This window comes from Oryzias latipes, chromosome 22 (genome assembly GCF_002234675.1).
Source record: "Oryzias latipes chromosome 22, ASM223467v1".
NCBI lineage: Eukaryota > Metazoa > Chordata > Actinopteri > Beloniformes > Adrianichthyidae > Oryzias > Oryzias latipes.
Genome location: NC_019880.2, coordinates 939873 through 963832, shown reverse-complemented (window position 1 = coordinate 963832; position 23960 = coordinate 939873). Strand labels below are relative to the sequence as shown.

Below are 23960 nucleotides of genomic sequence, written 5' to 3'. Positions count from 1 at the left end.
TACATTTTTTCACCCCCACAACTTTTTCAAATATTTAATTAGATTTTTTGATTTTAAATGGTTTATTTAAAGCAATCAAAGCAAGAATAATGCACAAAACAACACAATCTGCAGTCATACATTCATACAAAGACGTATCAAACTTAGGATAATTAGACACTAAATCAAATTATCTAAAATATGTGCAGATTATTTTCATTAGAAAAATCCTAAAATTAAAAATAACACTATATCAGAAAATATGATCTGTTATTGTCTACATTTAAACTGTTTGACAATATAGCAGTAAAATCCATGCAGTGATTTACTATTCTACACATTTCCTTTCATTCTTTGGTCACACATGAAACTTTCCTCCACCTTTCCAACCTTTCCACAGTATCATCTGCAAACATGATGGTCCACATAGATTCCTGTCTAACCTCATCCGTCAGTCTGTCCATCACAGTGGAAACAAGAAGGAGCTCCAAGCTGACCTTTGATGCAGCCCCATCTCTGTCACCCCTACAGAACATCTCACCACTGTCTTCCAGCCCTCATCCGTGGCCTGAAGATCTCCATCGTTCTTCTGTGTCACTCCAGACGTCCTCATCCAAACCACAGCTCCTCTCTGGATCCCGTCATAGACTTCCTCTAAATCTACAAAGACACAAATCTGCTTCTTCTGACCTTCTATTTTCTTCTCCAGAAACCTCCTCACATTTCTAAATTTAGCAGGAATCCGTTATAAGTAAAAAAAAAAACAACAACAAAAAAAACAGTTTCCACTTGACATTAAAATAAACCCGACTGGGAACATGCATTCAGTACATGGAAGCTACCAAAGGGGGCAGTCTGCATCCATTTAGACAGATCTTTCATTCAAAGTCGTCCAATTTGACATTCATGTTATGACACTAAAGTTTAATTGTCTTATGTTGACATTAACGGCTCTTTTTGTTTAAATGTTTGAATAACTGGTTCATTTGTGGAAACTGTTGATAAGAACATGAGGCAGAAACAAACTTGTGGCTGGAACAGAAAACCCATTTTGGCAGAGCTGTATTCTCACCTTTGCAGCATATGTTGTCAATAAATAAAATGTATGGGAAAAAAAACACTAGCTTTCACAAATGTTCTGACGAGCAGTTTTCTCTTATAATAGAACGGGGCCTGATCACTGCTGCTCGGTTCATCAGTATTGTAAAACAACTTACAGGCATTTTTATCTAGATTTAAATCTACCGTTGATTGTGTGTGTGTGTGTGGGGGGGGGGGGTAAAATACTTTATGTTTGGCTTATCTTATTTTTTTTAACATAGCAGATAAAAACACATCAACATTTTAATAAGAAAATTATTATTTTAGCGTTTTAGAAATAAAAATATCAGAAAAAAAGAACCGACGAGGCGCATTTGAACGCAGCACAAAGAAGGCGGCACCATTGGTTGCCACCATGCGAAGAACCAATCAGAGGTCAGAGTTGAACATCGCAACACCAATCAGCGGCGAGGGCCGGTCTGACCGCGGAGGTAGTGGTCTGGCTGTTCGCTGGAAGGGCTTCAGGGACATCCTCCAGCCCGTTCCGCCGCCGAACTCGCCGCCGGACGGGCCGGCCTTCATGGACGTTCCCTTCGTTTTCATCCCGCGCGGAAAAACCCTGCGAACCTCCGAGGAAGCGAATCCCCCTTGAGCGACACGTAACCGCGATGCCATCCCCGATGGAGGGGTCCTCTGAAGAAGGGGGTGACCTGTTCACCGTCAAGCACGAGCTGAGGAACGGTAGGTCGGCGGTCCGACGGCGGAACTCGGTGCTGAAGAAGCTCCGGTCCTCTTTAGCCGTTTAGCGAGGAGCTGGGCGGAGTCAGCTGTGTGGTCGGTAACGGCGCCAACATGGACGTTTCCTGAAAAAAACGCGCCGATATTTCGGTTATTTTTAATTCTTACTGCCTGCGCTCCTGCAGAATAATCCCGGTCTCTTGGAACAACAATTTAGCTGCTTCCGGGATGTTCCCGGTAATCACATTAGCGTGACCCGCTGCTGTTTGACAGAAACACCGAAGGAAACCGAACCACCAGCCGAACTTGGTTCTGGTCCACAGAATCAGTTCGAGCCTGACTGGGTTTTGTTGTTGTTTGTTAGCATTGCTAGTTAGCGTTAGCATGTGTGTGAATGGATGAGGTTCTGCTGAAAACGGTTCCACGTTCTCTGGATCTGAGTGCGGTGCAGGACTGCATCCACACGGACGTGACCCCCCTCCTCTGATCAGACCAACCCTGCGGGTCTGCAGGGGGGTCAGCAGGCTGACCTGCATGCAGAGCAGTCAGACCTGCAGGCTCCATCTCACCTGGGAGGCTCTGACTGCAGGTGAGACCTGGAGGCCTCCACGCTCTCGTGCTCTGAAACGGTTTCCGCTCCAATTGCATCACACCTCGAGCTTTTTGCTTGTAAGAGGAAAAAAAGTCCAGCAACTGATGCAATCAGCTGCATTAATGGCACGCTGTCGTGCTCGCTCAGCTGTGTCTGCAGAAACCACAGAGAGAGGAAGGTTTCTCTGCTCGCTGCATTTTCCTGCAGGATCCTCCTGCATGTTTGCACTCAGTTGAACAGAGACGTTGTCATCAAAGTTCCACTCAGAACGTTCCCAGTGGCCTTTTCATGACGACAATGACGTTTGAGCCAAAATCAACAGACCTGTGTCGTTTTCTAGGACATAGTGTCTGCAGAGCAGCAGGAGTTCATCAGAAATTCACCTCAGAGTTCTGTTGATGAGGAGTAAGTCTGCCCCTAATTCCTGTCATCCATCTATTTACACGGTCTCCCTGTAGCTTACAGCCCCTCACACCCCCTTCCGAACGTTAGCGGTGCAACAAAAACAGCAGCAACATCAGATCCGTCCATCCGTCCGGTTCTGATCCAGATTCCAGCTCAGACCAGGAAAACAAAGACGTTCATGGATCTGCAGGTGGATGATCAGAAAGGGGCGGGGCTGGGAGACAGTGGCCCCGCCCACTTTAGCGCCTTTCCAGCTCCTGATTCAAAACAATTGAACAAAGAAATCTGCAGAAAAGCAATTTTGACCTTAATTTTCTTTATCCACGTAATCATAAAAATGCTGCAAAAACATGTTGAAAACACCAGAACACCTTTTTTATCAGACTAGGTTTTCACGGACCGTCAGTAATTCTGCTCTTGAACTCTGACCTGCCGTTCCCCGATGTCGCCTCATCCCCGGTTTGGTTGTGGTTCCGCCGTGGCCCCGGTTTGAGAGCCGAGCTGAAGAACAGAGACGTTCAGAAGGTTTTACAGGCTGGTTCTGTAAATGAAGCCAAAGCGGCTGCATGGTCCGACCTGCCGGGTCTGAGGACCCAAAGAGGATCTGACAGGCGTTTGGGGGCCACAGCTCGGCTCCAGATGACTGACGGTGAAGCATCGTGTTTTTTTTTCACATGTTCTTGTGTCTTTGAAAGTTTTTTAAATGTATCAAAAAAGAAAAGACGCAAAATCTGATTTCTAAGATCTTAAGGAAGCAGTGCAGACCCCCCCCCCCCCATCACAGCACAAACAAACATCAGGTTTGCTGTTTGTCTTGACTTTTTTCCATACCTGATGCCTTCAGGGTCCTGACTGTGGCAGGGACAAAGCAGAACTGCACCTCAGAGGTGTTTAAACACGCATGCATTAATTATCTTTAACATCACCTGCTTATTCTGATGCACAATTTTATGCAGAATTCACTTTAAAGAAGATTTTACAGACTTGTACGATTCCTCGCTAACGTTCGTTTATTCATCCGCCACGACCCTGAACGCATCACCACACCTGGAACACAGCGAGCTGTCAGTTTACCTGTTCGTTTGCATACCTGTAAATCGTGGCAGCTGCAGGTGTCCCGCCGCCTGCCGCTGGGGTGCACGGGCTGCACCCAGCGCTCCAGCTGCAAAGAAAACACCTGACAGGAAGAGGAGGAGCTTAAGGCGGCTGTTCCGGAACAAACGTCAATGAACGAGGTCCAGATGCAGCAAACAGGGCCTTTAGAACAAATAACCAGCAAAGCAGTGAGGAGTCTGACTGTCAGTGAATGCACCATCAACCCCGTGTCTGATCAGGCTCCTCCTCCGTCTCTGCAGCAAACCTGACGGGTCACGTGGAGCGGGTCGGCATGGAGAACTTTGAGCTGCTGAAGGTCCTGGGTACCGGAGGTGAGTGTGGCTCTGCTGGCTGCAGCGATGAGAGCGCGGAGGCCCCTGAGGGCCCGTCCCTGCAGGATGCTTCACATTCCTTGCATTTGTGGTTGCTTGAGCACAAACGCACCCCTCCGCCCTCCCCCAGCGTACGGGAAAGTGTTCCTGGTCAGGAAGGTGAGCGGCCACGACGCCGGGAAGCTGTACGCCATGAAGGTGCTGAAGAAGGCCACCATCGTGCAGAAGGCCAAGACGGCCGAACACACGCGCACGGAGCGCCAAGTGCTGGAGCACATTCGCCAGTCCCCCTTCCTCGTGACCCTCCACTACGCCTTCCAGACCGACACCAAGCTGCACCTCATCCTGGGTCAGAGGCTTCAACATAAAAGTTTGGTTCCTCCTGGAAAAGGCTGCTTTTGGTCCGACATGCACTCTGGGCTCCGTTTCAGATTACGTGAACGGCGGGGAGCTCTTCACTCACCTGGTGCAGAGGGTTCGCTTCAAGGAGCAGGAGGTGGCGCTCTACAGCGGGGAGATCGTCTTGGCCCTGGAGCATCTCCACGCGGTGAGGCCCTCTCCCCCCCCCCCGGGGTGCGGTGCCGGGGTGCTGTGCGTCTAACCTGCAGTTCTGCTGCTGCAGCTCGGGATCGTCTACCGGGACCTAAAGCTGGAGAACGTCCTCCTGGACTCCAACGGCCACATCGTTCTCACCGACTTCGGCCTCAGCAAAGAGTTTGATCAGGTACCGACATTCTGAGGAACGTCTTTGTCCTCCAGAAGACGTCCGTCTGAAAGGCGTGTAAGCCCCGCCCACTGCAGGGCACGCCACGTGCACTAAGCATAGAAAGAGAACTTCAAATAAACGGCAGGAATGGTTGGGGAAAATCATCTTCAACAGCAGCTTGGGAATGTTTTCATTTATATTTGTGGCTCATCATTAAGGAGTAGCTCTTTGGCTTACAGACAACATTTCCCAGCATGCACTTGCGCCCTCTGCACCATCAGGAGCATCACTGCCGAATTCCTGAATCTTTTACATTCTGTATGTCATGTTTATACATTTCTGTGTTCATATTAATCCCAGTCTCTGCTGGAGAAATAATTTATGCAAATTAAACTTTATTTAGATCCAACAGAGTTTGAATCTATTGGAAAGAAAATAAAGTTAAGGAAGAAAATCAGAAGACAATCTCCCTGATGGAGTTTTGTGAGCAGACAGGATTTTCTGTAAAGTTCAGTGCAGCCGGATCACATCCATCAGAACCAGAACTTGTCTCAATGATACATGTTTGGAACAGGAGGCAGGTTATGGTGACGGAACCGGCAGCTTTCACTGCCGCTGAGCAGCTGGGTGTTCGGAAACGTCTGGGTTTCTGCAGAGGCTGTTGAGAACCCTTCCTGTAGAACCGGAACGGTTCTGCTGGATGGATTTGAGAAGCGTCGGTTCTTCAGATCTGGCGGGTTCTTCTGCAGGCCGAGCGGGCGTTCTCCGTCTGTGGAACCATCGAGTACATGGCTCCGGAAATCGTTGAAGGAGGAAAGTCTGGACACGACATGGTGAGCCGCCCGTTTGCCGCCCCTAAAGAGGTGGAACCTTCAGTCTGTAAGGAGGAGGCCTTCTTGCCCCCCCAGGCGGTGGACTGGTGGAGCCTCGGCGTGTTGATGTACGAGCTTCTGACGGGCGGGTCGCCCTACACCGTGGACGGGGGCGAGAACTCTCATTCGGACATCGCCAGGTAGGCGGTTCCTCCGGACTGGGGGGTTTGCTGAGCGGGTCTGCAGCTGTGTGTGTGTGTGTCTGCTACCTTCAGGAGGATCCTAAAGAAGGACCCCCCCTTCCCCAAAGACATGGATCCTTCCGCCAAAGACTTGATCCAGCGCCTCCTCACCAAAGACCCGACGAAGAGGCTGGGTTCCGGTCCCGACGGGGCGGAAAACGTGAAGAAGCATCCCTTCTATCAGGTGAGTCAGACAGAACCTTCTAGAACGGGTTCCCGAGGAGCATCCGGAGAAACGGGCGTGTTCTGGAAACCTCCAGAACATCAGCTGGGAGGACCTGGCGGCGAAGAAGGTCCCGGCCCCGTTCAAGCCCGTCATCCGGGACGAGCTGGACGTCAGCAACTTCGCGGAGGAGTTCACGGAGATGGACCCCACCTACTCCCCCGCGGCGCTGCCCCAGAACTGCGACCGCATCTTTCAGGTGGGTGGAGGGGCGTCCGCGGGGAACCACGGCAGATCGCTGGTTTGATGCGAGATGTTGACACGGATCAAAAGCGGTTCTGCGCGTTTCCCGCCCTTTGTCTGCGACCGTATTTGACCCACTTGAGCGCGTGGAGTGACGGCGTGAAAGGCCTCTGGAGGCTGCTGTAAGTCAACATGAGTCTGTCTGCGTGCCGCCGCTTTCACATCCACCAAAGGCGCCTTTATGGGGGTAATTGCCGCCATGTGCGGCTCTCATTGAACTAACAGATGTGAATGACTATTTTTGATGTAGCTGGAACCACAATAAGGCCCGCCGCTCGGCGCCAGCTGATGGCTGTCTGATGTATCGCATGAAATTTGGGTCTGATTGCCTTCTGGATCCTTGAGCGGTGCAGATCAATAGATCCATTAACGGCCTTCTCTGGCGGAATAAAAGGTGACACTTGGAGAGCTTCTCCTCGTCTGTCGGTGACGCCTCGAGTCTTTGATTGCCAACTTCATCTTGGCTTTTTTCCCCTCTCAGCTGCCATTCACGCCGTCTGAAATCTTCTGGTCTTTATAATTTGCAACCCCAGCAATCTGTGAGCAAACGACAGCAATCCCAGTTTAAGGCGCCCCCGCCCCCCGCGGTGCCGCACAAAACAAAATTAAAATTGCATTAAGAGCGCCAAGACGCCATTTGACAGCAGAGCAATCAAATATTCAAGCCGGCAATTTGGGGCATCTTCCTCATTCATCTCCATCCTTCCGTCCATCCTCTGCCGCCACCGCCGCCACGTGCCACGCAGCTGTGTGTGAGCGCCCAGGAAGGGGGGGGCGGGGTGCCGGCTCCGGGCGTCCCACAGCTGGAATTAAGTGGGGGGGGTCGTGGTGACAGAGGAACAATGAGAACAGCTGGACAGATGCTGCTCCTATGATGTCAGGGTGAATTTCTATAAAATAGAAATAGAAATGTTTCAAATCCTTTAGTTTCTTTTCTCTATTTTCATTTCAGCACAGCTCTACTTTATTATTACATTTCATCTGATTGAGTTTTTCCAAACATTAAAAAATAATTATTGCATTAAAAAAATGACAAAACAGATCAAAACGTTTCAGAAATCAGTTAATACAGTAACTAAGTTAGAAAGAAGAAATAATAAAGTGTTGCCATCTTCTTTCACACACACATGCACACACACATGCACGCACACGCATGCATGCAAACATGCACGCACATGCATGCACACACACACACACACATGCAGACACACACGCACGCACACATGCACACACACATGCATGCACACACACATGCACACACACACACACACATGTACACAGACATGCATGCACACACACATGCATACACAAACGCGCGCACACACACATGCGCACACACACATGCACACACACACATGCAGACACACACGCACACACACATGCATGCACACACACACATGCACGCACACATGCACACACACATGCATGCACACACACATGCACACACACACAGACACACATGCACGCACACATGCACACACACACACACATGTACACAGACATGCACACACATGCATGCACACATGCATGCACACATGAACACGTGCACACGGGCATACACATGCAAACACACACACACACACGTGCACACACATGCACACGTAAACATATGCAAACATGGCTGCCTGGAGCGCGGAGCGGGTCTCCCTTGGGGGGTCCTGGCTCGTACCTGGGGTTGGGGCGGGGGGATGCCCGGAACTCCTGGGTGGTGGTGGGGTGCTCGTCTGGGGCTGTGGGCGTCCGTCTCCGGTGGGGCCCTGCGTTGGGTTCTCCCGGCGCGGCGGGGGGGCTGCTCTCCTGGTTGGGCTGGGGCGGCGCTCTCTCTCCCTCCGTGCTTCCCTGCTCTCTGGCTCTGGGGGCCTTGCGGCGGTCCTGCTGGCCCTGGCCTGGGTGGCGGGCTTGGTCGCCCGGGCGGCGGTTGTTCCCTGCCGGTTCCCGTGTGGCGTTGGGGGGATTCCGGCTGCCGCTGCTGCTGCGGTGGGGGTCTTGGGGTGGGGATGGCTGGGCACTCTCCCTCCTTCTTTCCACGTTCCACCATCCATTTTAGAAGAACATAAACACTCACCTGAGCACAGGTGTTAGCTCACCTTTGCACTTACAGTTTGCATGACTGAATGACTGAAATATTTCACACTAGTTGGTTTTAAGGCATAAGTATGCGTGTGAACACTATCTGTTTTGTATATATGTCGACAGGTGGACATTTTTTGCAGCTAGCAGGTGTGTTTATAACATTTGAGTGTGTGTGTGGACAGGCTCCGCCCTTATTGTACTACATTTGAACGTTACCATAATGATTAACAACCAGTAAACTTGTTGCTTTATGCTGCTTCATGGTCTTATCCCCCTTCCCCTCCTATTATCACCCCCTACCCCCCCTCTCTCTATCGTCCCTCTCTCTTCTTCCCCTCTTTCCTTTTCCGTCCGGTCCAACACCAAAGATTTTCAGACATGATTGAAATTAATAAAGTTTGGCCTCAATTACAAAAGGGGTTTATCCAGACATACCTTTGGTTTGTCTGAAGATTAATAACCCCTCTTGTTAAAGTAAAATCTGTCCAACACAAGAGGCCCTCAGCTCTCATCTGTCTGCCCAGCTGTTGGACAGGACAAGTTAAAAATAAAAAAAAAATAAAAAAAAAATAAAAAAAAAAAACATATGCACACACATACACACGTGCACACACACACGTCACAGATTAATTAAATGTATTTATCTTAATTTTTATACTTTTATATTTAATGTTTTTTTCTGTTTCATTTCCATAATTTTTTTCTTCTTAGAAATCTCTTTTATTCCGTTTATTTCTGCTGCGTCCTTTTTCTGTTTCGGTTCACTGATGGGTTTTTACGGTGAAAACCGCAGATTCTTTGGAAAAGATGGAAAAAAGATCAAAGATTTTTTTCCTTGTTATGCGTAGAAAAATATCTGCCAATAGATTTGTTTTATAAAGATTTCCTCAAACTAAATATGTTCTGCTATTTGAAGAAATGACCTATAAACATTCATATTCAGGTAATTTTCTCTGGTAATTAGAAATATTCTGTCTTAAAATAAGCTTGTATGTTCTAAAAAGTTTTCTATTTTTATGTCCATTTATGCAGGTTTCTCTTTAAATACATCCTATTAAATAAATCCAACTCTCCTTATTTCTAGAGCTTTATCCTCCTAAAGACTACAGTTACGTCTTTGAACAGAAATGTCTTCAAAATGCTTTTTTACTGTGAAACCTTTGTTCTGCTGTTACCAGTTTTTCTGTTTACTTTTCCGTTTTCTCTTAAAACCAAACTTCAGTTCAAATTTAAAGTAACAATATAATCTCCTTGGACCGGTCGGTCTGACTCCGGACCGGACCGGAGCGTGACCCAGATATTCAGGGTTTCTGCCTCCAAACGCGTCGTTACGTTTCTCCACAAAGTCAGAAACTCGTTTGGCTTCGTCTTCCTGCACAGGGTTACTCCTTCATGGCGCCGTCCATCCTCTTCAAGAGGAACGTGGTGATGGACGACCCCATCCAGCTGTGCGGGGGGGCGGACAGGCCCGGGTCGGCGGCGGTGGCGCGCAGTTCCATGATGAAGGTGAAGGCCCCCCCCCTCTCCTGAACCGTGCCGTTGGTCGGATCTCCGGCCGTTTTCCTTCATCCGTCTGTGGTCTGCGGCAGGACTCCCCTTTCTACCTGAACTACGACATGGACCTGAAGGACAGCGCTCTGGGGGAGGGAAGCTTCTCCATCTGCAGACGCTGCACCCACAAGAAGACCGGACAGAAGTACGCCGTCAAGATCGTCAGCAAGAGGTAGGGCTGAACGCTGACCCCCCGAATCAGACGCTCATGCAGGCGCTATAGAACAGAAATGCAGGTAACCTGCTGGATGTGGTTTTGCTGGAGTCCTTCATCCACTGGAGTCAGTCATGTGACCAATGAGTCAGTCATGTGACCAAAGTCCAGTTCCACGCCACCGGGAAGATGGGTTTAAATACCAGATAGTCACAGACACATGAAGACACGCCCCCTTTGTTGTAGCCACAGAAAAAGTCCAAACGAGCTAAAGCTGTCCTGGAAAAAATAAACTGCATCCACTGCCATGAAGGAAGAACAGCCTGCTGTCCTCCACACACTGAACGCTTCAGGCAGCACAGCAGGCGCAGTTATGAATTTCTCCAGCCAAAGGCCCCCCACCCCGTAAAGTCCTTTATGATGGACTTTACACGGCTGATGAGGCAAAGACCCTCAGAGAAAAACAGACTCAGATTCAAGCTTTTTCCTTCTGATGATGTAACCTCAAATTCATTTTCTAAACAAATGTTTTTGTTCATGAAGGAGCTCCGTCAAGATTTGATCCCAAACAACTAATTCAGGAAACCCGACTGTTTTCTTCCCATTAGTCGCTCAGCACCTCACCTGAGCTGAGTGGACATGTGGCCCCTCCCACTAACGGGAAGACACCTGCAGCAGAGACCAACTGGGGGGGGGGTAACTGAAATAAGTAACTTAGTGCAGGACCTTCAACCCAAAGTATGATGTAACTCAGCAAATGTAACTAGTTACCACCAACCTCTGACTAAGGGCTCCCAATGTAATCAGATTACTTTAACCCCCCAGCCTGCAGAGATACATCAGAGAAATGATTCTTCAGATTGGATAAAAAGAAGCAGCTGGAAGGTTCTGGCTGCAGCTCCTGAAGCCGGTTCTGGTTCTGTTCTCGTGGGTTCTGATCTGAAGCCGGTTCTGGTTCTGTTCTCCTGGGCTCTGATCTGAAGCCGGTTCTGGTTCTGTTCTCGTGGGTTCTGATCTGAAGCCGGTTCTGGTTCTGTTCTCCTGGGCTCTGATCTGAAGCCGGTTCTGGTTCTGTTCTCGTGGGTTCTGATCTGAAGCCGGTTCTGGTTCTGTTCTTCTGGGTTCTGATCTGAAGCCGGTTCTGGTTCTGTTCTCGTGGGCTCTGATCTGAAGCCGGTTCTGGTTCTGTTCTCGTGGGTTCTGATCTAAAGCCGGTTCTGGTTCTGTTCTCGTGGGCTCTGATCTGAAGCCGGTTCAGGTTCTGTTCTCGTGGGCTCTGATCTGAAGCCGGTTCTGGTTCTGTTCTCGTGGGCTCTGATCTGAAGCCGGTTCTGGTTCTGTTCTCGTGGGCTCTGATCTGAAGCCGGTTCTGGTTCTGTTCTGTGTTTCTGGATCAGGATGGAGGCTCAGACTCAGCGGGAAATCGCCGCTCTGAAGCTCTGTGACGGCCATCCCAACATCGTGAAGCTACACGAGATCTACCACGACCAGGTGAGCCGCCGGGGGGGTGGGGGTCTTAGGTCCTTTAAAACTGGGGTGGGGCAGATGGAAAGGGGAACCCCCCCCCAGCTGAAGCCCGGGCTGGCAGGAGCTGCTCATCAAACGGAGCTGCAGCGCCCCCCGCCCGATGGGGAGGGGCTGCTGCAGGTTGATTAGCGGGGGTCCTTCAGGCCACTTTAGTGCTGATGAGCTCCGTGGTTATTACTGCTCCTCGCCGGCGTGTGACCCAGATGAAAGCAGAGCTGCCTTTGTTCTTCAGATGCAGCACTAATGAGAAACGCTTTTCACTTCCCGCTTTATTGAGACGCTCTTACCCTTAAAGGGGCCGCCGCCGCCGCCGCCTGTCGTCAGCAGGTCAGGCGGCCGTTCGCCGTCCGAGCTCAGCTCAGGACGGAGGCCTGAAGAGCTTTTCTTGGTTTTGCTGCAGCTCCACACCTTCCTGGTCCTGGAGCTGCTGGGGGGCGGAGAGCTGCTGGAGCGCATCCGCAGGAAGCAGCACTTCAGCGAGACGGAGGCCAGCCGCATCATGCGCAGGCTGGTGTCTGCGGTCAGCCACATGCACGACGTGGGCGTGGTGCACCGGGACCTGAAGCCAGAGGTACGGCACGCCCCCACTCTTCTGAGCCCCTCGTGAGAACAGATCTGAACGCACGGGGCCGTTCTGTCCCTCAGACTGAAACGGGTCAGAGGGACCCGGTCAGCCTTGCTGCAGACTAGAGCTGGCTCTGAGGAGCTGTGATGGTGGTGAACAGAAGAAAACATGACTGCTGTCCGTGTCTCAAATTGCCTCGTAGAACCTGCTCTTCACAGATGAGAGTGAGAACTCGGGGATAAAAATCATAGACTTTGGCTTTGCTCGTCTCAAACCACCAGACCAGCAGCTGCTGAAGACGCCCTGCTTCACGCTGCAGTACGCCGCTCCCGAGATCCTCAAGTACGACGGCTACGACGAGTCCTGCGACCTGTGGAGTCTGGGGGTCATTCTGGTACGTCACCCATCCCGTCACATTACAGGTGGTCCTTAGAAAACATTCAAGGATAAAAATCTTTCAAGGAACGTGCAGCGAAGCGGCTCCTGCAGTGAGGTAACAAGAAAGCCTTTAATGTGGCCGGTTTATCTCCATAGCAACCGTTTCATGTTCTGTTCATCTGGGGCACAAACGGGTCGACTTCTTTTAGAAGAATCGGCAAAAGAACATTTTGGTAACGGAGGTTTTTTGTTGGCCACGCCCACTTTCCCAACACTGTTTCGTTTCACGTCTTCCACTTTCACGACGCTCTGCTGACGCCGTTCACAATCCACACACTTTAAATCCAACCAAGCTGAAGGAGGGAGGTGACAGATCGAAACCTCCAGGAGGATTTCCAGGGGCCAGCCTCTTCCTGAGGTCAAAGGTCGACTTCAGGTGGTGGCGTGTGTCCAAAATGTTTCTTTTTCCTTTGCTGTTGGAGAAAAAATTGCCAGATTTCACACCTTGCAACAAAATGGCCGTAGTTCCTGTGGCCATCCCATAATAACCTCATGAGTTCCTTTGGCTGTTCCCGACGCATGGGTTTAGTTTGGGGGGGTGTGATGGTAGTGGGCTTCAGGAAGGTTTGACGAAACGTCTGCTGACGTGTACGGCCGCCTGGCCAAGGTGAGAGCGTCCCGCTGGTTCTGTGGCCAAGGTGAGAGCGTCCCGCTGGTTCTGTGGCCAAGGTGAGAGCGTCCCGCTGGTTCTGTGGCCAAGGTGAGAGCGTCCCGCTGGTTCTGTGGCCAAGGTGAGAGCGTCCCGCTGGTTCTGTGGCCAAGGTGAGAGCGTCCCGCTGGTTCTGTGGCCAAGGTGAGAGCGTCCCGCTGGTTCTGTGGCCAAGGTGAGAGCGTCCCGCTGGTTCTGTGGCCAAGGTGAGAGCGTCCCGCTGGTTCTGTGGCCAAGGTGAGAGCGTCCCGCTGGTTCTGTGGCCAAGGTGAGAGCGTCCCGCTGGTTCTGTGGCCAAGGTGAGAGCGTCCCGCTGGTTCTGTGGCCAAGGTGAGAGCGTCCCGCTGGTTCTGTGGCCAAGGTGAGAGCGTCCCGCATGTTCTGTGGCCATGATGCCCCTCGTGCAGCGTGTGACAGAAGGAAGGTTGTCTGTCAGGAGCTCCTCAGAGTTGCTGATGCTGGTGCTGGTACCGGTGCCGGTGCTGACGTGTCCTCCTCCCCCACAGTACACCATGCTGTCCGGACAGGTGCCCTTCCAGTGTCAGGAGCCCACCCTGACCCACACCAGCGCCGAGGAGATCATGAAGAAGATCAAGCAGGGAGACTTTTCCTTTGAGGGGGAGGCGTGGAGGAACGTGTCCCAGCAGGCCAAAGACCTCATTCAAGGTGAGAACCTCCACTTTCCTTAGAACGGAGGCCTTTGTTCCCTCCAAGTTGGAGATGCTTTCCTCAAAGCATGACTCAGCACTTTGAGACTTTGGAGCAGAGGCGGGACGCCCCCCCCCCCTGATCTGCTCCACTTTCAGAGCGGAGCTCCTCAGGTTCTCTGATAGAAAACTCTCAGCCTCAGAGGATCACTATTCCAACGGTTCTGTTGGTTCTGCTGCTCACAGCCTGAAGGTTTAGCGGCTCATGGATGTAGAAGTGGGTCAGCTGTGCTGGTCGGGTTCAGGGGAACCAGAGGAGACGAGCTGCTTCCTTCATGAAGACAAATATGAACGTCAGTCTGCTGCAGAACCGACCCGGTTCTTCTTTCTCCAAGGAGAAAAACGTTCATCACTTCTGCACATAAACACAGAAGTGATGAACGTCTTTAAGAAGGTTCTGGTGGGAGGAGGATCCTGGGGGAGGAGCATCATGGGGGGGGGGGGGGTCCTGGGGGGAGGGGGATCCTGGGGGAGGAGCATCCTGGTGGGAGGAGCATCCTGGTGGGAGGAAAGCAGAAAGTGCTGCCCCCTGCAGGCGTGTGGTCAGAAAGTGCTGCCCCCTGCAGGCGTGTGGTCAGAAAGTGCTGCCCCCTGCAGGCGTGTGGTCAGAAAGTGCTGCCCCCTGCAGGCGTGTGGTCGTACCTCGGCAGGAAGTGACGTTTCTCTGCTTCCTTTTCCTGGCAGAGCTGCTGACCGTGGATCCAAACAAGAGGATCAAGATGTGTGGTCTGCGCTACAACGCGTGGCTGCAGGACGACAGCCAGCTGTCCTCCAACCCGCTCATGACGCCGGACGTCCTGGCGTCCTCCACCGCCACCGTGCACACCTGCGTCAAAGCCACCTTCAACGTGAGGGCGGCAGATGACGACGGCCTCCGCTGTCCACGCGTCTGAGTAATCCAACCTCCTCTCTTTTGTCCCAAGGCGTTCAACAAGTGCAAGCGGGAAGGCTTCCGCCTCCAAACCGTGGACAAGGCGCCGCTCGCCAAGAGGAGGAAAATGAAGAAGACGAGCACGAGCACGGAGACGCGCAGCAGCTCCAGCGAGAGCACACACTCCTCCTCCTCCTCCTCCCAGTCTCAGGAGAAGACTTCTCCGGAAGACGCCCACCCTCACAGCACCCCGGTCAGCCCTCCCGTCACCCTGGTAACGGACTCCGAGGCCCCACCGGGACCCCCCGCCTTCCATTTCTCAGAGGGACAGTGAGGCAGAGCGGGGGGGATGCAGCGGAGCGGCCCGTCCTCCTCAGAAGTAGTTAAGCTTTCCTCTGACTCACAAGTGACCTGTTCAGGGGCGGAGCTTCCCTGTTCTTTGAGGAGAACCGGGCTGGCCTGCTGACCCGGGTCAGATGGACCCCAAGGTACCGTCATCTGCTCCCAAAGTCAAAGAAGGGAAGGTGTCAGATTTTTACAAGCATTTTCCAAACTGAACTTTACTTATAAACAGATTTATTGTTCATTTATTTCTGCTGGATGGAAGCGCCGAGTCCGATCAGAACCAGAACCGGCAGTCCCTGTTTTTCCTCTGGACTTATTCCAAACCCAAATGATGATTCATCTGTGAGATTTCACATGAAGATGGTCAGATTATCACAGGGGGGTGGGGGTGGGGCGGGTCCAGATCGACAGCAGAACCATCTGGACTGAAGTTGTTCTGTGAAGGTTGTTCTGCAGCGCTGCCCCCTGCTGGTGACCTCTGATGCGGCGGCGCTCAGATCTCAGTCCAGAGTCTGGACTTTGACCCACAGCAGAGGTTCTGACCGGGTTCAGTCTGAACATTTCATGGGCTCCACGCAGAACCAGACCCGTTTAAACAGAATCCCCAGAATTTAGCGACCTGCTGGTAGAGTGTCTGACCTGAAACTGTGCGGTGGGTTTGAATCCACTGTGGACTACCGCATGGGGGGGGGGGTGTTTCAGGATGAAACGGCTGCTGAGACTCTGCAGGCTACAGGCAGCCCCCCCCCCCCCATGTTGGTATCAAACCCGGTCCAGTCAACGTCTGTCATCCAGAGAAGCTCCGTCATGTTTGGGCGCCGGCGGAAAGGCGGCGTTTCTGCCACGTTTGCTCGTCCCGATCAAACTTCAGTCACCGCTGTACTTTGAGCAGAAACGGAGAAACAAAAAGCTCTTTTCTCCTCAGAGGAGCAGGAACGGCTGCTTCTGAAGACTACAAAGCCCTCGTCTTCCTCTGCTGGCGGCGGTTCCCCGCTGCCGCCTCATTAAGCCTCTTTCCTTTTGTTTGGGTGTATTAATAGCTCAAGTGGAGGAAGAGGAAGAGTGTCCTAAATTGAGCTCTCCTCTGGGAGCCAGCCTCCATTAGCTGCTGCGCTGCACTGAGAAGAAAGGAGCGGCTCCTCCGTCCCTGCAGGGCCCGGCTCAGCCCAGCGGCACCGGGACCCGCGTGAAGGAGGAGAAACGGAGGATGGTTCTGATTGGAGCTCCTGCGGCCTCCTTTTCTCCCCCTGAAACCTGTTTTAGGTCATCCGACTGGAAGCGGGTCAGAACCTTCAGAGACATGGAGCTGCAGCCCTGAGACACTTCAGGGTCCTGCTGACCCAGTAAATCCGGGTCTCAGTTTAGCTCAGATCTCCTGAATCAATGAAGCTCCTGTCCATGTTGGTGGTTCAGAAGGTCCGTTTGGTGCAAGACAACCCGACCGGGCTGAAGGCCGAATGGACGGTGGAGGATCATCCGTTTTCTGAGGGTTCCTTCCTCTGAAAGCTCCTCCTCTGCTCTCCAGGGGCGAAGCTTTTCTGAACAGACACATCTGTACAGTCTGGTTCTGGTTCTGGTCAGGATCGGATCTGCTGAGATGATCAGTAAGGACATTTCTGCAGCCAGAATTTGTCAAAGGAACGATTCCTCCTGCAGAGTCCGCCACTAGAGGGCAGTGTTTGACAAAGTATGGAAGAGGCCGTGAAATAAGAGTTTAACTGTAAAACTGTGAGTTCAGGAAAAATGGATTTAAGGAAAGAGAAGCTTCTGGAAAAAGCATATAAAAATGTTTAAAAGGGATTAACTGTGTTAGAAACAGTGTGAAATATTATAAAGTTTAAATGAAAATAAGTTGTTTTTGCTGAAGAGGAAACCTTTACGCTTTTCTCTCTTGTAAAGTAATTTATTTTTAATAAATTTATAATAATGATTGTTTTCTTTTATTTATGTATTTATATTTTTCCATTTTACGTTTTTTGTGCATTAAACTGTTGAGTTTGCAGGAATTTCCTCACTTTCTTCCCATCCGATTCTCTTTTTCTGCATCCTTTTCTTCAGCCGGTCGGGTTCTGCAGAAGCAGCCGGTTCGATTTCGCTGCAGAATATTAAAAAAAAGCAAAACAAAGCGCATTTCTCTGTGCGCTCTCTGCGGTTTCAGCCACTTGCAGACACAACAATACAGAAGATGCACTTACAGAGCACTTCCCTCAGGCTGATTCTGTGGGCAGCCGGCAGCACAAACTCATTATACTGCCTGCTCTCCAGGTTCATGATATCTCTTTTCTTTGAAATCTCTTTGCACTAATATGCAATCCATTACTAAACAATGTGTGCTGTTCTGTGGGCGAGTTTCAGATGGAGCTGGTCGCTAAAATCCAGCCCTGAGCTTCTTTGGATGAAAAGTCCGGCTAATACACGGAGAGAGACGCAAACGGAGAAGCCCATTCATCTATATGTTTGCATGTAAACAGCAGGCGGAGTGAATATACGTTCAACAGACGCTCTAAACTTTGAAAACAAAACACAAAGAGGATTTTCATTTCCTGAGTTTTAAACGCAGCTGGAAAAAAGAGCACACTTGTGCGTAAATGCAGACAAATCAATGCTTGATGGTATAGTTCAATAGGAATCGATAGCATTCAGAATAAAATGTTTAACTTCAGTTGAGCCTGAACCCAGAACCGTGTTTTCCTGCAGAGAGCTTGGGTCCTGAACGCCTCCTGCAGTCATTAAACAGGCACATGGTGCCTTCATGCTCATGCTCCACAGTCTGAAATCACCCCACCAGACTCAGGAGCAGCCCATTCACTGTAGCTGGAGCTACAGCAGCGTTTGTTAAGCGAGCGGCAATGTTAATCTGAGTTTCACCGATGCACTGAACTTTAGGATCCTGCATTCTAACTTTAGCTGTTGATCCATTTTCAAAGCGTTCCCAGTCTTTTCATGATGATGAAGCTGTTTTTAGCCAAAATCCTGTCGTTTTCTGGGAAATTACAAACAAATGAACGCAGCAGAGCAAAAAGCAGGTTACTGCCAGATATATAAATAACATATTAAAAAATACATCAGAAAAGTCTACAGAACATTTACCCCACAAATATCTTTATTTCCAAATTCTCTAATCTAGAAAATAATTGTAGTTTTTGTCATGATTTCCCTGAACCTGTTCTTCACCGTTTCTACTTTTGAAAAATCTCCTGTGAATTTTGGAAACAATTAGACGTTTGGAAACTTCAAATTTAACTGTAACATTATTATAAATGTCAATCAAATCCTCACATATTTCATTTCTGATGATAAAAAAGTAGAAAATAGTATTAATTTGTTACTTCTCCAATCTAAATATTACATACATAAGTGCAGTATAAAAAACACACAACTCCCAATGTTACTGCATTAAGACAGAGATGCAATAATTACATTAAAAAGATGAACACACCCAAAGCAACAATTTGTGCTTTTTTGTTTCATAATTAATCTCCTCAAAGAAAATTTGGTTTTGTTAATATATTTTTATATATTTTGTCTTGTGGCTGATGTGGCTTGATGTTGTGTTTTGTACTTTAATACTCTATTCAATAAAGCTGTGTGTGTGTGTGGGGGGGGGGGGGGGGGACAGGACATCAAAAATAAAAAAACAAACAAAAACAAGAAATTAAAAAGATAAAAAATGAACCCAACAGAGCAGCTTCTTCACCGTTTCATTGGCAGCAGTAACATTGAGTTGTTTATATTATATTTATATCTCATTTCAACATTTTCTTAGCATAAAGAAATCTCCAAAATTGTTATTGACTCACTTTAGATGACGTCTTTGCTGCTCCTTCTGAAGAAAACTGTGTTGTTTTCCTTTTCTGACTTCAGGTTTAAAAGCCTCTCCGTCTCCATGGAAACCTCTGCCACAGACGTTTCTCCACAAATTCCCGAGTTAAGACACAAAATGCTCCATTTAGAAAATGATGCTAAACAACATTAGAAAGAACTGCAATGGACTAGCTATCACTATTTCTACTATTCTTTAGCCGCCGCGTCACAGTCTCTGGGATCAGCAGCGCCCTCTGCCGCCAGGCGTACGAACTGCAGCACTCAGTATGTTTCTAATGCGCATTCTTAGCAAATAAAAAAGAGGAAATGAGTCACAAACTGACGCAAAATGTAATCAGGCAGATGAGAAATACGCAAATTAAGTAATAAAAAAAGCGTCTTATTTGACAATAGAAGACAGAAACAGTAAGGAGCATGTGTCAGCTGCAGTCAGTGTGTACGGTGCAGGTGAGGCATGGGCGGCTGGTGCCTCACCTGCAAAGTAATCATAGAATAGACATGACTAAAAATTAATGTTTTATTTTTATTTTTGAAGTGCATCTTCTGTATTTAAAGTATTTTGATTTTATTCGTTTCTTTAATTCCCAGACTGCAGATGGAAGACCCTCCATCCTTCTGAAGGTTCTGCTTTGATCTGTTTGGACAAAGAAAACGAGCGAACGTGAGGATTTCTCCCCAACAGACCCTGAAGCTCCTCCAGAACCTCAGAGTGTCTGGAAAAGCCCAACCTCCACGTCCAGCGCCATCAAGTCCGCTTTCAGACCTCCCAAAGAAACCACATGTTTACAACTGATTCAAAACTTTGAAGAAACTCGTTTGGTCTTTTTAAAAAAATAATAATAAAGTAAACATAGACAGCAAGGAAAAGGAAGTTGGTGTTTTCTGGAGAAAGTTCTGGTGGTTCTGAGGAGCAGATGGAGCGCTGGAGCTTCTGAATCCTTTAGAATCAGAATCTTCTCACCGGTCGGGTTTCCTCGCTGCATGGATGGTTCTGAAGCGTAACCTGACCTCTGGGAATACGCTTACATGCTGAAATGTGCATGTGCACGTGCACGTGCGCGCGCCTCAGGGCCGGGTTAAGCTGGGCCCTGAAGTGCCTCCAGTCCCTTTGTTGCCCCGGTTTGGCTGTTCTGCTGCAGCTCAGGAGTCCGACGGGGCAGCTTCTATTATCCAGCCCCCCCCCCCCATCCTGCCCCGCTCTGCCCGTTCCCAAAGCGACTGGCATTCCTGGGGGCCACCAGAGGAGCAGCTTTAGAGGGGCGGCCCCCCCGGCTCCTGGGTGGCCTCTTGTGCACAGACTCACAGAGGGAGGGGACAATGTCTTCTTAATTGACTGGGCGTCTTGGGGAGAGTGCAGGAATTTTCCGGAGAGGGACATTTGGGATGAGCCCATGTGGGGGGGGGGCTGACCGGTGAATGTTCACAGTTCAGGGCGGGTGGGGGGGGTTCACTGACCTGCTCTCAGATTTATTTCCGTTTGATTTACAACACTTCCAAGGGCTCAGGAGAGGGGGGCACCCCCCCGTTTAGAGCCCCCCCATTTGAGTTTAATGCAAAGACTTTTTATTTTCTCTATTTGATCTCTTTAGTGTCAGATTTCATGTCGAGGACAGAACGCCACACAGCAGGTGTAATGGAGTGGGATGGGGGGGCATATCTACATGTGGTCCCCCACCCGCCCCCCCAGGTGTCCTCACCCGTCCGGTTCCATGCGTCCCCCATTAGCACGGATGGAGCAGCCTTTGTGTCCTCGGCCCGGTCACCTTGAGTCTGGAAAGTCGGCGCCGCATGTTTGGACTGCTTCCCACCGCCGCCGGTCTCCATGACGACCACACATCCCACCCTCCCACCAACATCCAGCCTACGACCCAATCAGAACTGAATCTGAAGTGAAGTTTTTTAAATTTTTTACCTTTGATGTCTTAACGTTGAAGGTTAGCGAGTTTAATGCCGCTTGTGTCCGTCAGAAAATCCGATGTTTGATCAAATGATTCAGTTTCTGATTCTGTCAACTTTCTTCCCGGCAATAATCTGTTTTTCAGATTTAATTTTTCATCCAGAAATTTTGTTTTGGCTCAAACTCACCTTAAAGGTTTGAAGCTTCTGGATGAAAGCCAGAAAAGAAGAAGAGGAAGGAGCAGAAAGGGGCGGAGCCGGCCTTCGTGCTGCACCCGTCACACAGAGACTGATGGAGCTGACCTTCAGCCCCCCTTCCTGTTCTTTGTCAGCCCCTAACAATGGCCTGGTATCAAACCGACTGGGGGGGTCTGAGAACCCGGGGTGGGGGGGATGAGCCGGTGCTGGGGTGGTGGCAGGACTGGGCTTGGGACCTTTCCCGGTCTCTCCAGACTACAGAACCGGCAGAGTGCTGCCCTCTGCCCCCCCCCATACAGTCAAAGCCCAAAGTTCTGGAGTGGGGGGTCTTTTCCAGAAACAAGGACGGAGATTGAACCAGAGCTCTGAGGACGATGGTCCAGCCTCAGGGAGAGGCTGGGACGGGCTGTCCTACCCCTGACGGAGGAATCGAACCCTAAAGTTGTCCCTGGTTAGACACTCTCCTCATAAACATAAAGACTACTAAGACAGGAGAGATGACATAAAAAACCCATAAAAATCTAAATAAAAGTTTCTTTTTATCACAAATATATCAGTAAAACGCCAAAAATAGTTGATTGTGGTGAAATGTTACTTAGTGGCTCCAAAACATGAATTCCTCCTTTTTCTGTAGATTCACATGTAAATATTATTTTATTATTTAAGGCATCAGAACTTTGTCAATTCTCTTTCTGTTTTCTCAACTTACATGATTTTGTAGGTGGAAGGAATTTAAAACATGAAACCAACCTTCAGTAATGTAGACAGGTTTCACCGGCGGCATTGGCGGCGTTGGCGGCGGTGAACACTCCACAGGGATGCAGATACAGAAAAACAGACTCAACCATTAGTGCTTTTAATTTGCAAATATCAAACAAAGAGGAAGTGAAGTTTAAACAAATGAGAGCTTCTTTTTTTCGTTTTTATTGTTTTTATAATTCCACCAAATGATAAAGTGAAGCTTCAAATGATGTTTCTGTGTTCTGATCAATAATTATTCAATGATCAGAAATGATTAACATCACAGCTTTGAATTGTTTTGATCTGGTTTTGATGGATATAACAGTTAAATGTAGACTAACTGAACAAATCCTTTTTTTAATTAATTAATTTAATTCATTATTTCTTATTTTAGGATTCAGCGAAGCTGGATGTGTGCAAACACTGAAAAACTGAACAGGGGCGGGGCTACACAAGGCCAACACACCTGGAGAAGGTGAAATAAAAGAAGTCATGAAACATAAATCTGTGTGTGTGTGCGTGTGTGTATGTGTGTGCGTGTGTGTGAGTGGGTGTGCGGTCACTCCTGGTCACCACCATCCCATGAAAAAGCTGAACATCATGCTACCTGGCGGGTCAGGAAAGCGCTTACACCCCCCCCCCCCCCCCTGTCAGTCAGCTGATGAGTTTCTGTCTCTTTGTGATTTTCCCTGAGGACACACGAGCTCCGGAGCTGACTGGTTACCATGACGATGCTTTTTTGCAGCGTGGGGAACAATGGCCCCTCTGTTTTTCTCTGTGCAAACGCTGTTAACATGGTTTGTCCTTGCTCCTGAGCATCAGCGATGGTGTTAATGGCAACTTTGATAAAGTGTCTTCATTAATTCCACACGTGCGGCTCTTCAGCCGGTGGAGCATCCTTCCAGCGCTGGATTTTATGAATATAAATCAATCAGTTCTGCATTGATTTGGCACCAGGCCTGACAAGGTGATGAATGAAGAATAGAGCATTACTCGCGGTAAACAGTGAGGTAAAAATGTCCAAACCATTACCATTAGCGACAGAAAACCTCCATGAAAGGATCTGATGACAGACCAAAGAATACTTCAGAAACTCCAGAGGCTGAAAGCCTCCATGCTGAGGATTTCTAGGCCTTTAAAAGTTTTTTGTGCTACATTAACCCGAAAGGCGGAGAAGGTGACCTCAGATGTTGATCTGCACGAAAAGAATTTTCTTCATCTCCATCCAGAGCTTCGTCTGGGTTCGGAGCTTCGTCTGGGTTCGGAGCTTCGTCTGGGTTCGGAGCTTCGTCTTCTTTTGAAGCTTCGTCTGGGTTCGGAGCTTCGTCTGGGTTCAGAGCTTCGTCTTCTTTTGAAGCTTCATCTGGGTTCGGAGCTTCGTTTGGGTTCGGAGCTTCGTCTTCTTTTGAAGCTTCGTCTGGGTTCGGAGCTTCAGCTCTCAGGAGTTTCATCAAAACGTGTCTCTTGCAGGTTTTCTTGGGTTGGTGGAGGGAGCGATGATGAGGATTTAACTTTTTTCTATCTGCGACCTAAAAGTGGCACCGCCCTCAGGGTTGATCCCACTTAGTGTTACTGATTGACTGATGAATTACGACTCCATTCATTCTACTAATATTTGTTATTGTGACTTTCATGTTGGTGTTCTCTGCTCATATTTGATGACATGACAGCAGGACACTCTTCAATGATCACCGCCCCACAATGACACGAGTGTTCCTGGTTCAGACTCCTGGGAAAGACGCAAGGAGGTCCGTCAGAGACGATTTAACTGAAGATCTGAAGACAGAAGAGCCCCTTGTGTCCGTCCTCCAGGAAAAGATCTCATCAGGAAGGTTTCCTGACAGCAGGACGACCTCAGTTTGATGAAATGTGTCGCCTACAACAGTTTTGATTAAAAAAACAGCCTACATGTTCCTCCAGGATGTAGCTGCGTTTTTAAAGTAAAAATAACTTCATACAAAACACTTTCATATACATATATATAATATATATATATATATATATATATATAT

General features: G+C 49.2%; 1 protein-coding gene and 2 long non-coding RNA genes across 4 annotated transcripts; 1 reads left to right on the top strand and 2 right to left on the bottom strand.

The window, feature by feature from the left end:
* Positions 1-332: 332 nt before the first annotated feature.
* On the bottom strand, positions 333-4104 carry LOC105356873. The gene is made up of 2 exons (XR_002872624.1): positions 3185-4104; positions 333-1883 (listed from the first exon to the last, which is right to left on the bottom strand). It is a non-coding gene; the product is annotated as an uncharacterized LOC105356873 (long non-coding RNA).
* Positions 1312-17218, top strand: LOC101166594 (ribosomal protein S6 kinase alpha-5). 2 transcript variants are annotated; one of them, XM_011490028.3, is made up of 17 exons: positions 1316-1761; positions 4111-4182; positions 4313-4531; positions 4614-4729; positions 4805-4906; positions 5638-5721; positions 5797-5900; positions 5976-6126; positions 6203-6364; positions 9862-9987; positions 10071-10204; positions 11584-11677; positions 12114-12284; positions 12481-12672; positions 13872-14031; positions 14757-14920; positions 14996-17218. In XM_011490028.3, the coding sequence occupies exons 1-17, from the start codon at positions 1689-1691 to the stop codon at positions 15275-15277; spliced, it is 2406 nt and encodes an 801-aa protein (XP_011488330.1). In that variant the 5' UTR covers positions 1316-1688; the 3' UTR covers positions 15278-17218. The 2 variants fall into 2 exon arrangements, with proteins under 2 accessions (XP_011488331.1, XP_011488330.1); XM_011490029.3 differs by lacking the exons at positions 11584-11677; positions 12114-12284; positions 12481-12672 and having other exon boundaries at positions 1312-1761; positions 5976-6364.
* Positions 7081-19371, bottom strand: LOC110017584. The gene is made up of 3 exons (XR_002872625.1): positions 19089-19371; positions 17304-17383; positions 7081-7298 (listed from the first exon to the last, which is right to left on the bottom strand). It is a non-coding gene; the product is annotated as an uncharacterized LOC110017584 (long non-coding RNA).
* Between the last annotated feature and the right edge of the window lie 4589 nt (positions 19372-23960).

Bases quoted from the DNA above. Each gene is read 5' to 3' on its own strand.
- LOC101166594 (XM_011490028.3), top strand. From the start codon at position 1,689: ATGCCATCCCCGATGGAGGGGTCCTCTGAAGAAGGGGGTGACCTGTTC. The intron at 6,365-9,861 runs GTGGGTGGAGGG...CTTCCTGCACAG, and splicing joins ACTGCGACCGCATCTTTCAG to GGTTACTCCTTCATGGCGCC. The intron at 14,032-14,756 runs GTGAGAACCTCC...TTTTCCTGGCAG, and splicing joins GGCCAAAGACCTCATTCAAG to AGCTGCTGACCGTGGATCCA.